General features: G+C 42.9%; 1 protein-coding gene across 1 annotated transcript; it reads right to left on the bottom strand.

Moving 5' to 3' along the window:
• Window positions 1-3,858: 3,858 nt before the first annotated feature.
• fez1 (fasciculation and elongation protein zeta 1 (zygin I)) lies at window positions 3,859-15,199 on the bottom strand. The gene is made up of 10 exons (XM_036524596.1): window positions 14,874-15,199; window positions 11,534-11,870; window positions 9,080-9,176; window positions 7,632-7,718; window positions 6,670-6,835; window positions 5,951-6,225; window positions 5,106-5,186; window positions 4,698-4,773; window positions 4,313-4,378; window positions 3,859-4,107 (listed from the first exon to the last, which is right to left on the bottom strand). The coding sequence occupies exons 2-10, from the start codon at window positions 11,833-11,835 to the stop codon at window positions 4,091-4,093; spliced, it is 1,167 nt and encodes a 388-aa protein (XP_036380489.1). The 5' UTR covers window positions 11,836-11,870; window positions 14,874-15,199; the 3' UTR covers window positions 3,859-4,090.
• Window positions 15,200-15,969: the final 770 nt, after the last annotated feature.

Raw genomic sequence — 15,969 nt, 5'->3', positions numbered from 1 at the left:
GCTTCAGTTATACCTTGTAACAATATTTTAATAAAAAAGACATTGAAAATGGCTGTGTATGGCACAACTTCTGGATAACCTAACCTATCGGGTAATTACAAGCAAATAATTCCACCAGATGGCAGCACAGCACACTGACACTTGGAAGTGGTATCATAAAGGTTATCCCTCACACGTGAAGTGTATCATTTTTACAAATCAGCCTATCCCTGTTGCTTTATCTGTGTTTTTCCTCATTTACAGCCATTGCTTTATGTGCTGTACATATACAATTACACCCTTGCTCCTATAGGTACCAGTGTATTTATAAAATCGTGCATAGGAATACTGAAGGAGAGGAAAACGTGCCAACAACAGTTAAGTTTCGAAAGGATATTTTTTAAATTCTTATTTTCATTCTCACAAAGACTTGACTCATCTCAGCTATTGACTGGGGCTGTGGTGTAATTCTGTCCAATAATGTGTATTTGTCACAGCTTTTTTTTTTTTTAATTGTGTCATTTTATGCTTATTTGTTGATGTGTAAAGCTTGCCAAAACATTTCAGCTACTAAGCTGCTGTAATGACACTACAAAGAATATTGCAGTGTGGATTGCATAGACATTTATTGTATTGATGTAGTGACAATGAGTTTGTGTCTGTGCTGAAATTTTGTGTTTGAAAGTGTTTTTCTGCCATCAGATGGACGTGTCTGGTATTGCATGACAATTCAAGCAATTCATGCAGACGCACTTCAAAAGGCTTGTCCCACACTGGAACCAACACTCAAAATGAGCCCTGCAGTCCAGGTTCAACTTTTGAAGCTAAAACTTGCTTTAATTTGTTGTGTTTGAAATAGATATTGGATCAATTTTTCTTTGCTCGTCTCGTGAAGACGCGCCAACCAACCAGGGAATGGACGAGAGGAGTCTGCAGTAATTTATTGTCCCTCCACAACAGTCAAACTCCATCTTCAAAAATGTGATTTGGCAATGTGGTTTTCAGCTATATGAGCTGGTGTGAGCTGATAACCTACCCACAAAGCAACCCTTGTGTCTTGCATTAACCAATGACTGAGGTTTAATGTGCAGGATTGGCTCCTTTCTAATTCCACCACTAAGCGCTTCTGAGGCAAAAAGTACTTGGCTGTTCATTCATATATGGATATTCATGTGATAGTGTGGCAGAGAGGACTAGAAGACCTACGACAGGCACCGGTGACAGACTAGATTTCCTAAATTTAATTTTCCTAGCTGACTGGGAATCAGTTATCCTTCCTATGCCATGTTGATATCTGACAATAGCCAAAGAGGGAAAACTCCTTACTAACACAAATGTTAAATGGTTAGCATGTTAGCATGGTCAGTCAAGGAGGTTTAAAGATATATAAACTTATGCTTACGTTAATAAACAAAGACAACAAGACACTGCGGGAGCACATTCGATTCAGTCTCTAATAGGAATATATCCTGAAATATATATGAGTAATTACAGTTTCAATATTACTAGCGCTGATAATACAGCAACAACATGTACTGTTAATAAAAACAATATTTTGGCTGTAAAAGACATAGGCCTGTGGTAACCATGGTAGACTTCCCTTATTTGTCAAGCGATTCATTGAGTGTATACCACAGTGGCAAGAATTACCAGTAGAGGCATTAAAGGGTAGTCCCAGACAACTAAATGTCTGTTCCGGCTTGTTCAGATCCAGAGCCGGCCCGCGGAATAGGCGGTATAGGCGAATGCTATGGGTGTCGTCCATACATAGGGGCCCCCCAAATGAGGGAAGAAAAAAAGTTTTTTTTTTTGTTTGTTTGTTTGGTTTTTTTTTACTAATAGTATTTTAACAGTATTATTTCGAAATATTACCAAAAAGCCCATAACAACATAACTACATAACGTATTTTCTGGGTTGCCCGCCGCATCACCCGCATGTTAAGTTGCACGCGAGAGGTATAAATTCAGGCCAGCACATGGTATTGTTTACAGACACAGCGCTGACAGACTTGTAGTTGGAGCGGAATAAGCAAAATAAGCGAAATGAGTGACATCGAAGAAAAAGCAGTGCCCAGGACCAGCTCGAAGGACGAAGACATCGTCGACAAGAAAGGTCGCCCAACTTCGGTAGCTTGGAGATATTTTGGCTATTTACAATCCGACAAAAAACAGAGCAGCGTGCACTGCAAACTGTGCCGAAGACACGTGCCATCAAAGACAGGCAACACCACAAACCTGTTTCATCATTTGAAACAACATTACCCGTTAGAACACGCAGAAAGTAGGAAATTACAGTCCCCAACCGAGTGTTGTTAGTGGACTCTCGATAAGCACCAGGCCAGTACCCAGTGCGACTACCCAGCAGCAAACGATCGTATGAGCATTTTCCAGCACCGTTTTATGACAAAAAAAAACGAAAAGACACAAATACATCACAAATGCAATCATTGCATAATTAATGCATTATATTGCACTGCAAAGGAAATGCTTCCCATTAGCACTGTCGAAAATGAGGGATTCAAGAAGCTTATCAGCTGTCACAGGGCAGCTTTATAACCTGAGACTGTAGACAGACTTGTCTTTCTTGCCCGTAACTTGTAGGGTAATGGCTTTGCTTGTTTAAAACTTGTACAGAAGATACTGACCACCGTTGAGATTTTTCTTTTGTCCATTTATTTTGTTTACATTGTCAGCTAAAACACTTACAAAATGTTTCAACTTGTCTGTACAAAGGGTTTGGCATGCTGATCAAAATTAATATTTCTGTCTATTTATTGTTTTCTTTATTGACATTGTCCTTTAAAACACTTTTAAACTTTGCAGTCTGAGCCATCTTACATGTGTGCTGCAGCACTTAATTTTTCTATTAAGATATTTATTTTGTTGAGGAAGAAGGACTGAAAAAGGATTTTACTTAATTTTACTCTTGCATATTTTGATGCTGAAAAAAGATTTTATCATTATAATTGTTTTGAATGTTCTACCTCAGATTTGTGAAATGTTCCACTGTTTGGCAGATGTTTGTCATGTTCTGACCGTAAAGAATGGTTTAAAACCACAACCGCAACCGTGGTGGTGGAATTGGCTGTGATGCAAGGGGCACCAGCTAAAATCTTGCCTAGGGCACCAAAGGGCCGGCTCTGTTCAGATCCCTCTGATCAACTTAGTTTCAGCATATGAACTTAAGCTGTGCATTTATCATAATGATAATCAAATTAATGTGACTAATTAGTCATTGTCGAATGTCACTGAAACTCTGAAGTCTGCAGAATGTTGTATCATTATATTCCTTCAATGGTGACACAGGTTTTCAGATGATTAAACCTGCTGCACCTGAAGAGTGGGCTTTGAGAATACTCTCAAACATTAAATTATGAGACCTCAGCAGGATAGCATGTGCTCCCAAATGAGTGAAATGCATTGACCTGATTTTTCTCACGCCATTTCCTGTCAGGAAGGGGTGAAGCTGTCCATAAAAACAAACGGGCACTTTCAGAGGTATAGGAAGTAGTAGTATTGTTAAATGACTTACAATGGTAATACATTGTTCCTGCGGGAGCAACTGTTTATACTATAGTACTGCTTCTTGTTCCTGCTGGAGCAATTAACTCAGTCAGTCACTACTGTTCATACTACTGCTTCTTGTCATTGCAGGAGTAGCTGACTCAGTTGCTACAGTTTTTTTTTTTTTGACTGCTTCTTGCAGACTCAGCCTCTGGACACTAAGAAACACACCCCATATACAGGTACACGTTAAATGGATAGCTGTGTATGTGTAAAAATGCTCTCTCGATGAATAAACACCCCATTCTCCAGCCAAAATGGCTACATAAATGTCACGCACGAGCAGTTGCGTTTTACGAGCAGTGCTTGGATTTACGAGTGGGGACAGGAAAGACAAGGTGAGTTCAGCAAAGGCAGAGTTTTATTGGAGGTCTGTATGAGTCAGGTACAGTGGTTAGATGTAATGATCCATCTTCGATGATGGACGGGAACTCATGCAGCTTTGACTCAGTGAGGAGGACTGGCGCTCTGAGCTGCCTCTGATCGCCTCGAGCGGCCTCCAACGGCCTCGTCTCACACGGTCTCATGCAGCAGCCCCTCTGTACCTTTAGGTAGGACACAGCACTGAAAAGCACAATGTTACAATGAGGATCATCAACATCATCATCATAATCGTTTGCATCATTATAATCACCAACATAATCATCATTTCCATCATTATAATCATCATCCGTACTATCATCATCATCATCTTTGCACAGATTAAGACCCTTATGTTGTGGGTTCCTTACTGTTATTGTCCTTAAGGAAAATGTGGGATTTTTCCTACCTTTCAAAATGTAATCAGTTAGCAATGTTGGCACCTTCTCACTGTCTTCCTTCATTGCATAAAGGACTGGGGTAAAAGACCAAAAACCCAAGCATGTAATGTAACTGTACTTTCATGTATACTTTTAATCTTTTGAGCATCACAATTTTGAGAACATTCATGAAACAGGCAAAATATTTTTACTTTACAATCAATTTGCAATTTGTGTGATTTGTGATTTTACTCTAAAGGTGGGATGACAAATAGGCTGCATTTAGTCACCTCATAGTAGTATCACAAAAGTATACAGTGTGCGTGTTGATTACATCTTTACAGAAGATACATCTTTACAGTGCACAGGACAGTAGACAATTTGTAAAAGTACTGTGATGCTGCAGAAACCTACTTTTTGTCAGCATCTGAAGGTCTTCCACTGTGGGAGGAGTCCCCTTCTTCTCATAAGGAATAACTGTGTTGAGATACTGAGAAAAACACAAGGGAAAACATCATTCAAAACAATCAATGAAAGCTCTGGACTTATGTGAAAATTCACAAATTCAATTCAGATTCAATATTTTTATGTAATAATACATTAATGCTCATAATATAGCTATTAATATATTTGATGTTAAATATTGCACATTTGCTGATTGTTGTACATTCGTCTCCATTACAATAGCTGAACTTGTCATATTGTTCTTGTTCTTGACAAGCACAGCAGTGACTAGCAGAGTGACCTGCAGACAAGCAGTTGACCCATGAGCTTCATTGGTGGGGGCCTGAGTAACAGGCAGCAAAACAATGATGTCCTCACCTGTTTGTCTGTCCCTGAGTTGCCAAATGTCTGTCTGATCCCTGTCTGCAGAATGTTGGAGAGACCTTCCATACTGAAACGCTGCAGGGGGGGGCACAGAACACACGAGGAATGGGGCACATGAGGAAGAGAACTGATGAGGAATAGAAAACATAAAGAACAGGACACCTGCCCTCTGAAGAAACACTGCAAGAGATATTCAAATTCAGCTAAATACCCAGCTGTGTAGATTTTAAACACCGTAGATCATGTGGAACTGAAAGCCTGCCATCTAGTACAGCTCAAAACCAATAATCACAATAAATAGGCCTTGTGGAATCTAGGGTTTTCACTAGCTCTGGGCCACTTCCCATTATAACTCTTCTGGAACATGAGACTTGGTTTTCCTATATATTCTACGTTTTTATAAAGGTACAAGAAACAAATACAGATTTGTCCACACAGTGAATGGTTTATAGGTGGGTTATTATAGGAGTTGCTGTATGGTTATGGTAGACAAATAAACCACATCTTATGAAGATAAAGAAGACCTTCATAAGATGTGGGTATATAGTTTTTAACCTACTGAAACCAAGCTGATGTTGTGTAATGTTTGTCATTTCCTGGAATTCTCTCTCATATGATGCAAATGATCCCTCCCCCTTTTGAATTGTCAGCTCTTCCTGTAAGTGCACTTGAAGGCTAATGGCTTCTACAGTAGGTCCATTATCCATGCCGATCTATGAGTGTGGAGTCTGTCTGTGGCGTTCACCTTCATATGAGCCTCCACTGGGCTGTGCTGTGCTCTCTAGAGGAACTGCAGACCCATGACTCCCCCACTCCAGCTGCTCCATCTGAGCACTGACCTTCACAGGCATGGAGCTGGTCTTCTCAGGGCGGGGCACCCCCTGCAGGCTCAGGCCCTTGGCGCGGCGCCGTCGCTTGCTGAGGTCCCGCTGCTCTTTCTGCCGGTTCTGCACCTCAATCAGGGCCGTGATGAAGGTGTTCTTCACCTCCTTCTCGAACTCCAGCTCGTCACGCCGGGCCAGCTGCGTCACCAGCTCCTCCGAGTACTGGCGGATGGCGGCCTCCACCCGGCACAGCAACTCCACCAGCGCTGAGCTGGGCATCAGGCTGAGGCCTGCGAGAATAATAATGGATAGGATCAGTATTGTTAACAGCATATCTCTACAAGCTCTGCATCCCCCCAATATATACACAGACACACACACACACACACACACACACACACACACACAATGACATTTTCACCCACAGAGGAGCCACATGGTCAAGCAATATGTTCCACAGTGTCCACTGCATAGTACCTTATGTTCAGCAACAACCACCTGCAGAACTGCCACAACGCATTTGCTGGATTGACTCAAACCAATTCCTTCACTCTGTCAAAACATCTCATTTTTAATATATTGGCGGTCTTTTCCTGGGTTGTCTTACAGTATTACACTTTTCCCACTGCCTAGTTGTGGTCTTTGAAATAACTGAAGGTTTGGGACCAGCAGTGAGTAACAATGTGATTGTGTGAACTGTAAAACTGAAGTCCCTGGGGGGGGTTGCGCCTCACCTTCGTAAGAACAGTTATTGTTGGAGGCCTGGGACAGCATCCGAATCTCCTCCAGCAGGGAGGGGCTGGACTGGAAGGAGGAGTCCCTGCTTTCCTCTTCTTCCTCCTCCTCTGTCTCCCCTGGGTCAGGAGAATTCTCCATCATCTCCACAATCTCCTCGATCACCTGGGGACATAGGGATTTCCTCAGATTCCTCTCTTTCTTTTCTAACTGTTGGTCCCGTATTCCTAGAAGCCTTGCAGGTCTTTGCCAGATAGAATTGCCTATTACCTTCACTAAGGCCAGAAAGCGCTATGGGATGCGTGTTAGATATTTTTAGTCTCCCCTCGCTCAGCATGTCTCACGCACCACTCTGTGTGTCTGCAGTGCATCCTCTCTGTGAGTAGCTATCCAAGGACAGATGAAGTTCTCAATATCAGCTGACACTGCCACTATTGTGGTCTACTATGACCTGCTTAAAGAGCCACAGTTACAGAATGGCTACTGTGTGCTACTAAGGATACTGTTTGTTGCATCACACACTGAAAGCTGTTTTTCTCCTTAATATATATTGTTATTGATTTCTTATCATCCCTTAAATATGTGATTATCACATATCAGTAAGATTATAGCTGTGCTGCACAGCTTGAATAAAGCATGTTGCAATGATCTGTGAGTTATTTATGGAAGGTGTGTGCAAATAAAAGCATCCAAACTGCTCATTTCACGACACCTCAGCAGACACACCTACTTCTGATTGGCATGCTTTTAGCAACTTCAAGTATCAGATCAGAGAGCAGGCTGAGAGAGGCCTCCTGGTCCACACTGAGGTACAAATGGAGTCGATTTAAAGAAGTCCCGACCACACTTAAGTGTAGCTGAAACCCAGCTGGAGAAAATTAGCCCTGCTGCGGCCACTGGCTAACCCAACCATTCAGGTTTCCCTGTCGGAGTTCACGGCAGTGGCTACGCTGCCAATTACCTGGTCAGCAGTTACGAGCGGTTCCTCGTTCAGGCAGTTTGCATTGTCATTCTTCTCATTCATTTCCTCCTCTTCCTTTTCATGGATCTTGAAACACAAAGAAGACAAAAAACTCACCAGGCCACAGTCACCCAGCATTCCCTATGTAAAAATACATAAGTCACAGCTGAACATGTGTCACTGCGCTACAGTAGGCCATTGCTCTGTGCAACAAATATGCTTGACTGTTCTTTCTGTTCACTTTTCCCAGAAATTTACACCTGGCTCCCATCAAAACCACCATGTTGGAAAGTCTGATTTAGTGCTCTATTACAAAAAGGTTATCATTGCATTCAGTCAAGCATTGTAGGGCAGGTTTCATTTGCAGTGCTTTTTTATTTCTCCTAAGATGACTTGTACATTTTCACCGCATCCAAACCTTTCTGCAACGGCCATTCCGCTAGGACAGTCAGGTTTACTTGTTCAGAGACACGCCTTCCAAAGCAAGTGATTTTAGCTTGATATGAGAGTCAGTATCCACATTTCTGAGCCCCTAAAACCCACACTAAAAAGACCCAATTTACCAATATGCTCTCAGACTTGAGCTGGTGTTCCACAGCGCATGGCTGCATCAGTTCTCATCAGTGATAATAATGTAAAAAAAAACATTTCCGCCCAGACAGCATTTCCCACTCCTTTCCACATGACAACCAGTCAGAACCCGTGAGAAAGCAATCATCTGGAAGGATGTAAACTCAATAAAGGAGAAGTGCTGCTCACAACTATCCTCTGTCTTCTGCCTTTCAGACTCTCAGGCTGCTCATCCCCCAGGGGCAGCCAGCAACTACAGCACTCATCTGCACTGTCGCATTTGATCTTGTAAAATAAAAAACAATAGGGACACGCAGCTATCGCAGATATTTGACAGTATGTTCAGCAGAATCCTAATAATAGTGCCTATTTAAAGTGCTAATACTCCGAATACTGTCCCGGCCCCCTGAGAGAAGGCTGCAGAGCTGTGCGGAGAGCAGGGTGGGGGTTTGAGAGCTGACTGCAGACTGCAGGAAATCTCTGGCTACATTCGTGTTGTAGTGAACTGATGACTGAACTGCAGCTGCCCGCTCTCGAGCTCCTGCTGCAAGACAGGGATGCGCTTGCACCAATATGCAGCCCTCTCTGCTGCAGAGCCACGGCCTTCCTGTCAAATGGCCAGCGATCACGTCAACACCCAAACCCACAAGGCCGTAACGACAGGACACCTTGATACCAGCGCCGCTGCATTCCCTGAACCACGAGCAGTGCTTTCAAAAAGTAAATTTGTTGCTTTGGAATTTATCAGGTGGCTTTCTGTGTTTCATAAGCACGAGGTTAGAGCAAAGGGGGTGATTCTGTAAACACTGGATCACAATTCAAATATGTACTATAAAGGAAGGTAGGAAGGCAAGCTAGCAGTGGATTGGACATGGTACCTCCTGATCAGATAGGTTGCCGTTCAGCCCCTCTGAGTTGGTGTTGTCCCAGCTGCCAGATGAGGGCAGGTAGTTATCAGTCAGTGCGTCCCACACACTGAAAGCAAAGGGAAGAGGGACAGTCAGAGAAGTATCTGCTGAGGCTTGAGCTATACCAGAAAGAATTGAAAAAAGGAGCATTTGCACACCCTGGGGATGTTTTAAGAAGGTGCACTGATGACTGAGAAATCAGCTCAAAACAACTTTCTTGCAAAGAAGTATCTATGTTGTGTGTCAAAGATTTACCAATATTTCCATGAAACAACTTTTGTTAGTGGTGACAGAGGCCATTTGACCTAAAGTAAAATAACAAGCATCCAGTATCATTTATGTGATGCTTTGTTTTTGAATGTCAAAGCATATTGTGTGAATTCCAGCACAAATCTTGCAATGGATCAATTGAGCGGCCTGCGTGAGGTAGTGTTTTATAGACTTCAGCTGCTTCATCTTCCAAGGTTAAAATTTCAGCACATAGGTGTGTCTTGTTAATTTGCACAGTTCGTGCATTGTGTTGATTCAACCCTTCCACCACCACTCTAACATGATTAATTCAGAAACACATTTGCTCTTTGCAGATACAACTGTTCTAAACACAGAAGAAGGATACAATGTCGGTGTACATGGGCTTCTGTATCACAGAAAAAGAGATTAACCAAATAATTAACTTCAAAGCAATGGATTTTAAATCAATATCTAATTCATAAACAGTTGTCTTTATAACTGGTATAATTTGCTATTATGACATGTTTTAGTCAATTACTGATGCTCATGAGGTTAAGAATATGAAAAGAGACGACCCTGTTCAGAGTCTGTGACTGCTTTTGTCCGATCTTCTTATTAGTGGCCTGGTGAAGCGAAAGCACTGTCGTTACTTTGGGGGGAAAACGCACTAATGGAACGAGCCAAGAACACTAGCTTTCGCTGGCAGTCCGTATACAGCCCATTTCTTGTGCACCAGTCAACAGTCAGAGTCCTCTTCCCACGGGGACGGGCTTTACATGAGCAAGGACTTTGAAGTAATGAATTTAACTGGGATGGAGAGAGCCCTCCCTTTGTTCTCGCCCTTCCGTCAGACAATAGAGGGAACCTGTGCCTGTTCGCAAGCGCCCTGTGCTTGCAGCTGCTCGCGTTTCAGCGTACTGAGTTCCTCGTCCAGGGTAAGTGGAACTCACTGGTCCCGTCCGTGGAGTGAAAGGTCGAAAATGAAAATTTAACCGCACTATGCAAATAACAACGTCGCACTGTTCCGAGATATACAGACAACGCTTTTATAACTGCGCTTTTCCGTTTTCCTGTAAATGTATTGCTCTGTTTTAGTCGCTTAAAATCAAAATATTGCTCCGACAAGCTCATGTTCTTCTCATGCCACTTAGCTACATTTATGCAATATTCATTGCTAAAATGCTATCCATTATTAATGACATTTAAAACGACTTTACGACTGAATACATTGGCCAAAGAGTGTGTGTAATTGAATGCTTAATGTTGCTACAATGTAGATCTTGATTTGTAGACAAACGGCAGCGTTTTTTGAATGCAGAAAAAACAGCAAATGACTGACTTTAAATTCGCTTGATGGAATAACGTGTGATAACAGTTGACAATAAACTATTAAAACAGAAAATAAAATGAGGTTATATTAGTAAGTAAAAGGACACCTTCTGGCAGCGTTTTATAAAACTGATACTGATATTACGCTTGTTATATTAGTCTACTCGGTAGGTAGTAGTCTGGTCATTGTAAATGAATGTAGATCAATTCGGAGTCCGAAAGCAACTGCATCTGAGCTATTTCAAACGATGGGGACTATTTTTACATTGAGAAAAGATTCGGTTTCTGCTTCAGAGCATGAACTGCAATAATGACTGCCTACTGGTGGAAGAAGACGCAGACAAACGTGGGTAACTGAAGCATTGGAAAATATGATAAATTATTCAGAACATAAAAATCAGCATGATTATGAAGCGGAGTCAGGAATGTGACTGACAGCACTGTGGCTGCACTCTCCATTTGGTGCTCAGCTGGCTCTGAGGTTGCGTAAGTTTCCACGCTCAGGCCAGAACTAACATTAACAACTAACAGCTAACATAAATAACAGTGATTCTGCTGAGATATAATAGTTATAAGCCACCATCTTCTCTAAACGCATGGAGTTGCTCCAGTCCTGACAGACCAAAATTTCCTTTGATCAACACAGTAGCATAGAGTAAGATTGCAGGTTAAATGCATTCACCTGCAAGGATTATATTTCTCCAAGCAGTTAGAAACCACTTGAAGAATACCATACCTCTGTACCTGCAGTTAACTATGAAACATGGTGATATCAACATCAAGCCATGTATAATGTCAGAGGGTAACGTCGTCCTGTTGACAGTTACCAGGGGTGACAAGGGCAAGGGCAGTGACATCACTCACTCCTCATCCTGCAGCCGCTCCTCGTCCTCCTCCGCGTGTGATTGGTCGCGCACCGGGGCCAGCCCTTCTGTCTTGGTGTCGTAGTTGTGGAAGCACACGTTGAGCTTCTCGTCAAACTCGTTGACCAGGTCCTCCATGGACTTGAAGCTCATCATCTCAGAGAAGTTCTCCAGCTCAGAGAAGTCCTCCCGGGCAAGGGGTATTGTGCTGTAGGGGCGCTGCAGGGTCTGGTCAGGCTCCTCTGTCCTGCAGGGCCGCAGGTCCTCAAACTCCTCATCCAGGCACACCAGTGGGGCTTCCATCTTGCCGTCTCACAGCACAACACACAGCAGGAACCCTGGGAAAGAATCAGCTGCTAACTGTGAGGAGACAGGCCAACAAACCTGACTGCACTTGGCTAGAGGTTGGGGCTTGAGTTTACCATATGTGCCTTAAGATGCAAGACTACAGGCTGTGCGTTCATTGTATTAACAGGTGTTGAAAGTATTCAGAAAGTAATCAGATCATATGAGAGGGTTAAAACAGTTCCATTTAGGGTTCAAGCTTTGGAATTTAATTTAGTCTGAATACAGTGATGTTTAGTAGTTTACACTAGCAATGTAAACACTAAACTGATAGTTTGAGGCCTAAGGCACAAGCTACTGCTATGAGCTTGAACTTCAGCCTGCTTCCAGATCCTTCTCGACAAAAGCAGACATCCTACAAGCGAGGGTGATTCGCCACACTGGAATTATCCAGAATGGCATTGAGAGTTGCATAAAGCATCATGAAAAATAGGGCAAAATAATCAGCCCCCAAAGTAGAGCAGCTCTGAATCCTTCTGACTACTATCTGGAGTGAAGAGATCCTAGTTTATTTGTAATTCTTAAATAATAAATCTCAAAAAGGCACCTTGGCTGCTTCAGAAAGAAAATAAAAAGTCTTTGGCTCAAAACCCTCAAGCATTCACAAATTAACCCTGTAAAGGGCTACAGTTTCTGTGATTGGCACATCCTACTCAACACTTTCTCTCGGGTTCATTTTCTTAATGGCCATTTCCCTAAAAGACTCCAGTTTGATATGAATGTGAAAATGACATATTTAAGGTCATGATTCTCTCCTGGACGTCCTGGATGTCCTTTTGATGAGGAAAAAATGACGTGCATATGCCACTGTGTTCTAATCCTTTATTTTTTCCATGAATAGGTAAATCACATAAGGATTGAAACAGAGGAGGGAGTTGTCCAGGCCCACAGGGAATGTGATGTATTTGTGTTTCCAAAGACAGAGATAATTTCAAGCCTCTGTAGGTGATATAGCCTGACTTTCAGGGAGGGATTCAAGCAAGGAGGCATTATAAGAACTCAATATTGCCTTGTAATTTGTTTCACTGTTAAAGCTCATAAGCATGGGTGTACTCAACGCTGAAACCTTGGAGGATCTCAACATTACTTGACCCTCAACATTTGTATGAGTAGTTCAGATTGTTTGATGTTGGGCTAGTTAGTCCTGATGAACAATCAGTGCTTGCTGTATTATATTAGAGCATTTCATAATTCTATCATAATTTTAGCCACATGATCAAGATGGCATATTACTCTGAATTAAAAGGCTCCTGCTCTGTCAGGTGACTTGATCAAGGAGAAAATGCCATTTTGGAGGCTTATCCTTCCTTACCATAGGAAGAGTAAAGCATAATAATCCATTAAAAGAAGCTTGTGTAAGCCTCTTCACAACCACATCATTACTCAGCAGTGTAAATCAAAAGCAGGTATTATTTCCAACTGTGTCTCTGTCCACGCCCCCCCCCCCCCCCCCTTTATACAGGAGTGGTTTTTGTGCCAACTTGATCTGACACTGCAGTCCAACTAATGAGGGTTTGCCCCTACAAATAGGGAGACAGGGAATACCATGGCAGGTCACAATCTGTCAGCTCCTCTGGAGAGGGGATTGCCTTTCAAAATAGGCCAGAAGCGGACGTATCTCATTAGCTCCACATACACAATCCTGCATAAGATACTGAACAAGTTTATGTCCCAGCAAGAAAAGGACTCTTGCACAGGTGCAGCATTTGAGATGTGGCAGCGGGAACAAAGAAAAATCTGGGCAACATGACACTGTTTTTTTTTTTTTATTCCAAATTTAAATGCAACAGACAGCCCCTGTCAGTGTTTACCATTCGCTATATCCAGTCCAAAGCCCTATTGATGTTTCAGGGGGAACACAGGGAACAGAAAATAGACACTGTTCCACAATTTCTGTCAGCTGGACTGTCACTGGATGGTGTACTGTGGAATGCTCTTGTCTTATTGTCATATGTTATTCAAGGCATGGCACCAAAACAGTTGGACATTGTCAAGTGTGTATAGGCAGTGTGTTTGTTCATGTGTATGCGTGCTTGTGTATGTGTGTGTGTGTGTGTGTGTGTGTGTGTGTGTGTGTGTGTGTGTGTGTTTCGACATCGCTAGGATCAAGGATTAAGTTTTAACCTTCACCTGAACCTGGCCTGTTCATTCTTAGTGTGCCCCTGGTCTGCCTCTATTTTGTGCCAGCTCCCCAATTCATACAGTCACAGGCAGAAACAAAGGTCCCAACTGAAGAACCATTTAGCAGGTCAAGCAATGCAAATGGAATAAATGACTGCCCCCATTTTACAATGGGAAAAATAATGAGCTTTGAACAGAGGCTAAATTACATCTGTGCCCACAAGTGCCCGCTTTTTACATGCAGTGATTTAATTGCATCATATTTAAAATTTTTATCCCAAATTTTACTGCAAATTAGAAGCAGACGGAAGATATGAATAAACAGTACATAATATGCAGGGCCCTGAATGGAGCTGGATTAATTAGATTATGTGATCATGTACATGCACATGTGATCTTGCCATTTATATTCTAATCATTGTATGCTTGACATGACCTCACTTGCTAAACATGAATATGTTTGCATCCATTAACTTCAAGTGGAGTAAGCATGCCACTACCGTAGGCAGCATATGATAAACATGAACACCAGAGAAATTGAAAGAGATTAAACTGAGGAAACTCAGTCAGCAAATGCTGACTCTGACATTTGGCTTGAACCATCATTTGAGTTTTTCTCCAGCCAAGATTGTCTGGGGCTCCCATGCAGGTCTGTACCTTCATGCCATGAGAATTGGGATGAACATGCAGAGAACACGGAAAATGGAAAACAAACACACTACGCACCCCTACCGCCTATGAGAGAGAGAGGGGTGATGAGAGGGAGAGAGAGACAGAGGGTGGGTCAGAAGAGATGGTGGGGAACAGAGGCGAAATGAAATGATGAAAAACGACGGAAACAGAGGGAGAAGGAGGGAGAGAAGGGGACACGTTACCTGGGATGGATGCGTTTGCCGTTCTCCTCTGTGGTGGTAGGGAGAGCCTGTCCTAGGCAGTGCGGATATGCTCTACTCCTTCTTCATCTGCAAATCGCAGCTCTGGTGAAACAGCGGCGACAGCAGGCATCCCCTTTGCAGAGAAGCAGAGGGAGGGGGGGAAGGAGGAAGACAATAGAAGCGATGCTTATTGCTCCTGCTCTCTAGCCCAGCGCAGCTGCGTTTTTTTCCCCTCGTCCCTGTTCCCTTATCTGAGCCTGCAGAGCCCGACAGCGCTGCTTTTGAATCGATAGGCAGCGGACCTACTTAGACAGCCTGTGCATCACTACAGCGACGCGCAGAATCATTCCCCACCCCCCACCCTCCTCCTCTTCTCCCTTTGGCCACGCCCCCCCCCCCCCCCCCCCACCCCACACACACACAGACCGCACATACACACCACACACACAAACACAGCACCATAGCCCAAGCCTTTCAATATTCATGAGGGCCAGGGCCAGGGATGTAGGGAGCTTCAGCGGAGCTGAGACTCTCCCAGGCTACATCATTAACCTTTGAAGAGACTGCCTGCAATTCAGCAACTGTCAGGCCTGGTCATTTTTTTTGGCATGGCCTACGACATGTATTTGCAGGGGTGATTAGCATCTGCAAGGGGAAGTGAACTGTTACATACATGAATCGAAGGGGGAAGGAGATGGGGGGAGCATAGCCAAACAGGCCTTTCCTCTCTTTCTCAGAACAGCAAAAGGAGGCAAATTGAAGCTAAAAATCCTGTGAATTTTTTTGCCCTGCTGAAAAATGATTGGAGCCATAATTCCATTTTCCTCTTCTGTCAAAGTTTAACTGAGAGCATATTACATTAGTACATTACAGCTCCTAAGCAGGTGACCTTAACCAGCATGACATACCTAGCTTATAACAGCCTGCAAATATGACTTACAAAGCTTACAATATCTTACTTACATGGCTTGCATATCCATGAGCTGTTGAAATATCCTTTTGAAAGAGATGCAATGACTGGTCCCTTGTTGAAGAACAGACAATTAAATCAGAGAGATAGAAAGACAGAGGAGAGGAGTTGCCATCTTAGTTGTGT

This window comes from Megalops cyprinoides, chromosome 3, assembly GCF_013368585.1.
Source record: "Megalops cyprinoides isolate fMegCyp1 chromosome 3, fMegCyp1.pri, whole genome shotgun sequence".
Classification (NCBI taxonomy): Eukaryota; Metazoa; Chordata; class Actinopteri; order Elopiformes; family Megalopidae; genus Megalops; species Megalops cyprinoides.
Note: the sequence above shows the minus strand (reverse complement) of the source record. Positions and strands in the feature narration are given on the sequence as shown.

Coding starts and splice junctions, on each gene's coding strand:
- fez1 (XM_036524596.1), bottom strand. CDS start 11,835: ATGGAAGCCCCACTGGTGTGCCTGGATGAGGAGTTTGAGGACCTGCGG. Junction 6,226..6,669: donor CAATAACTGTTCTTACGAAG/GTGAGGCGCAAC, acceptor TTATTCTCGCAG/GCCTCAGCCTGATGCCCAGC. Junction 4,774..5,105: donor ACTCAGGGACAGACAAACAG/GTGAGGACATCA, acceptor TGTTTTTCTCAG/TATCTCAACACAGTTATTCC.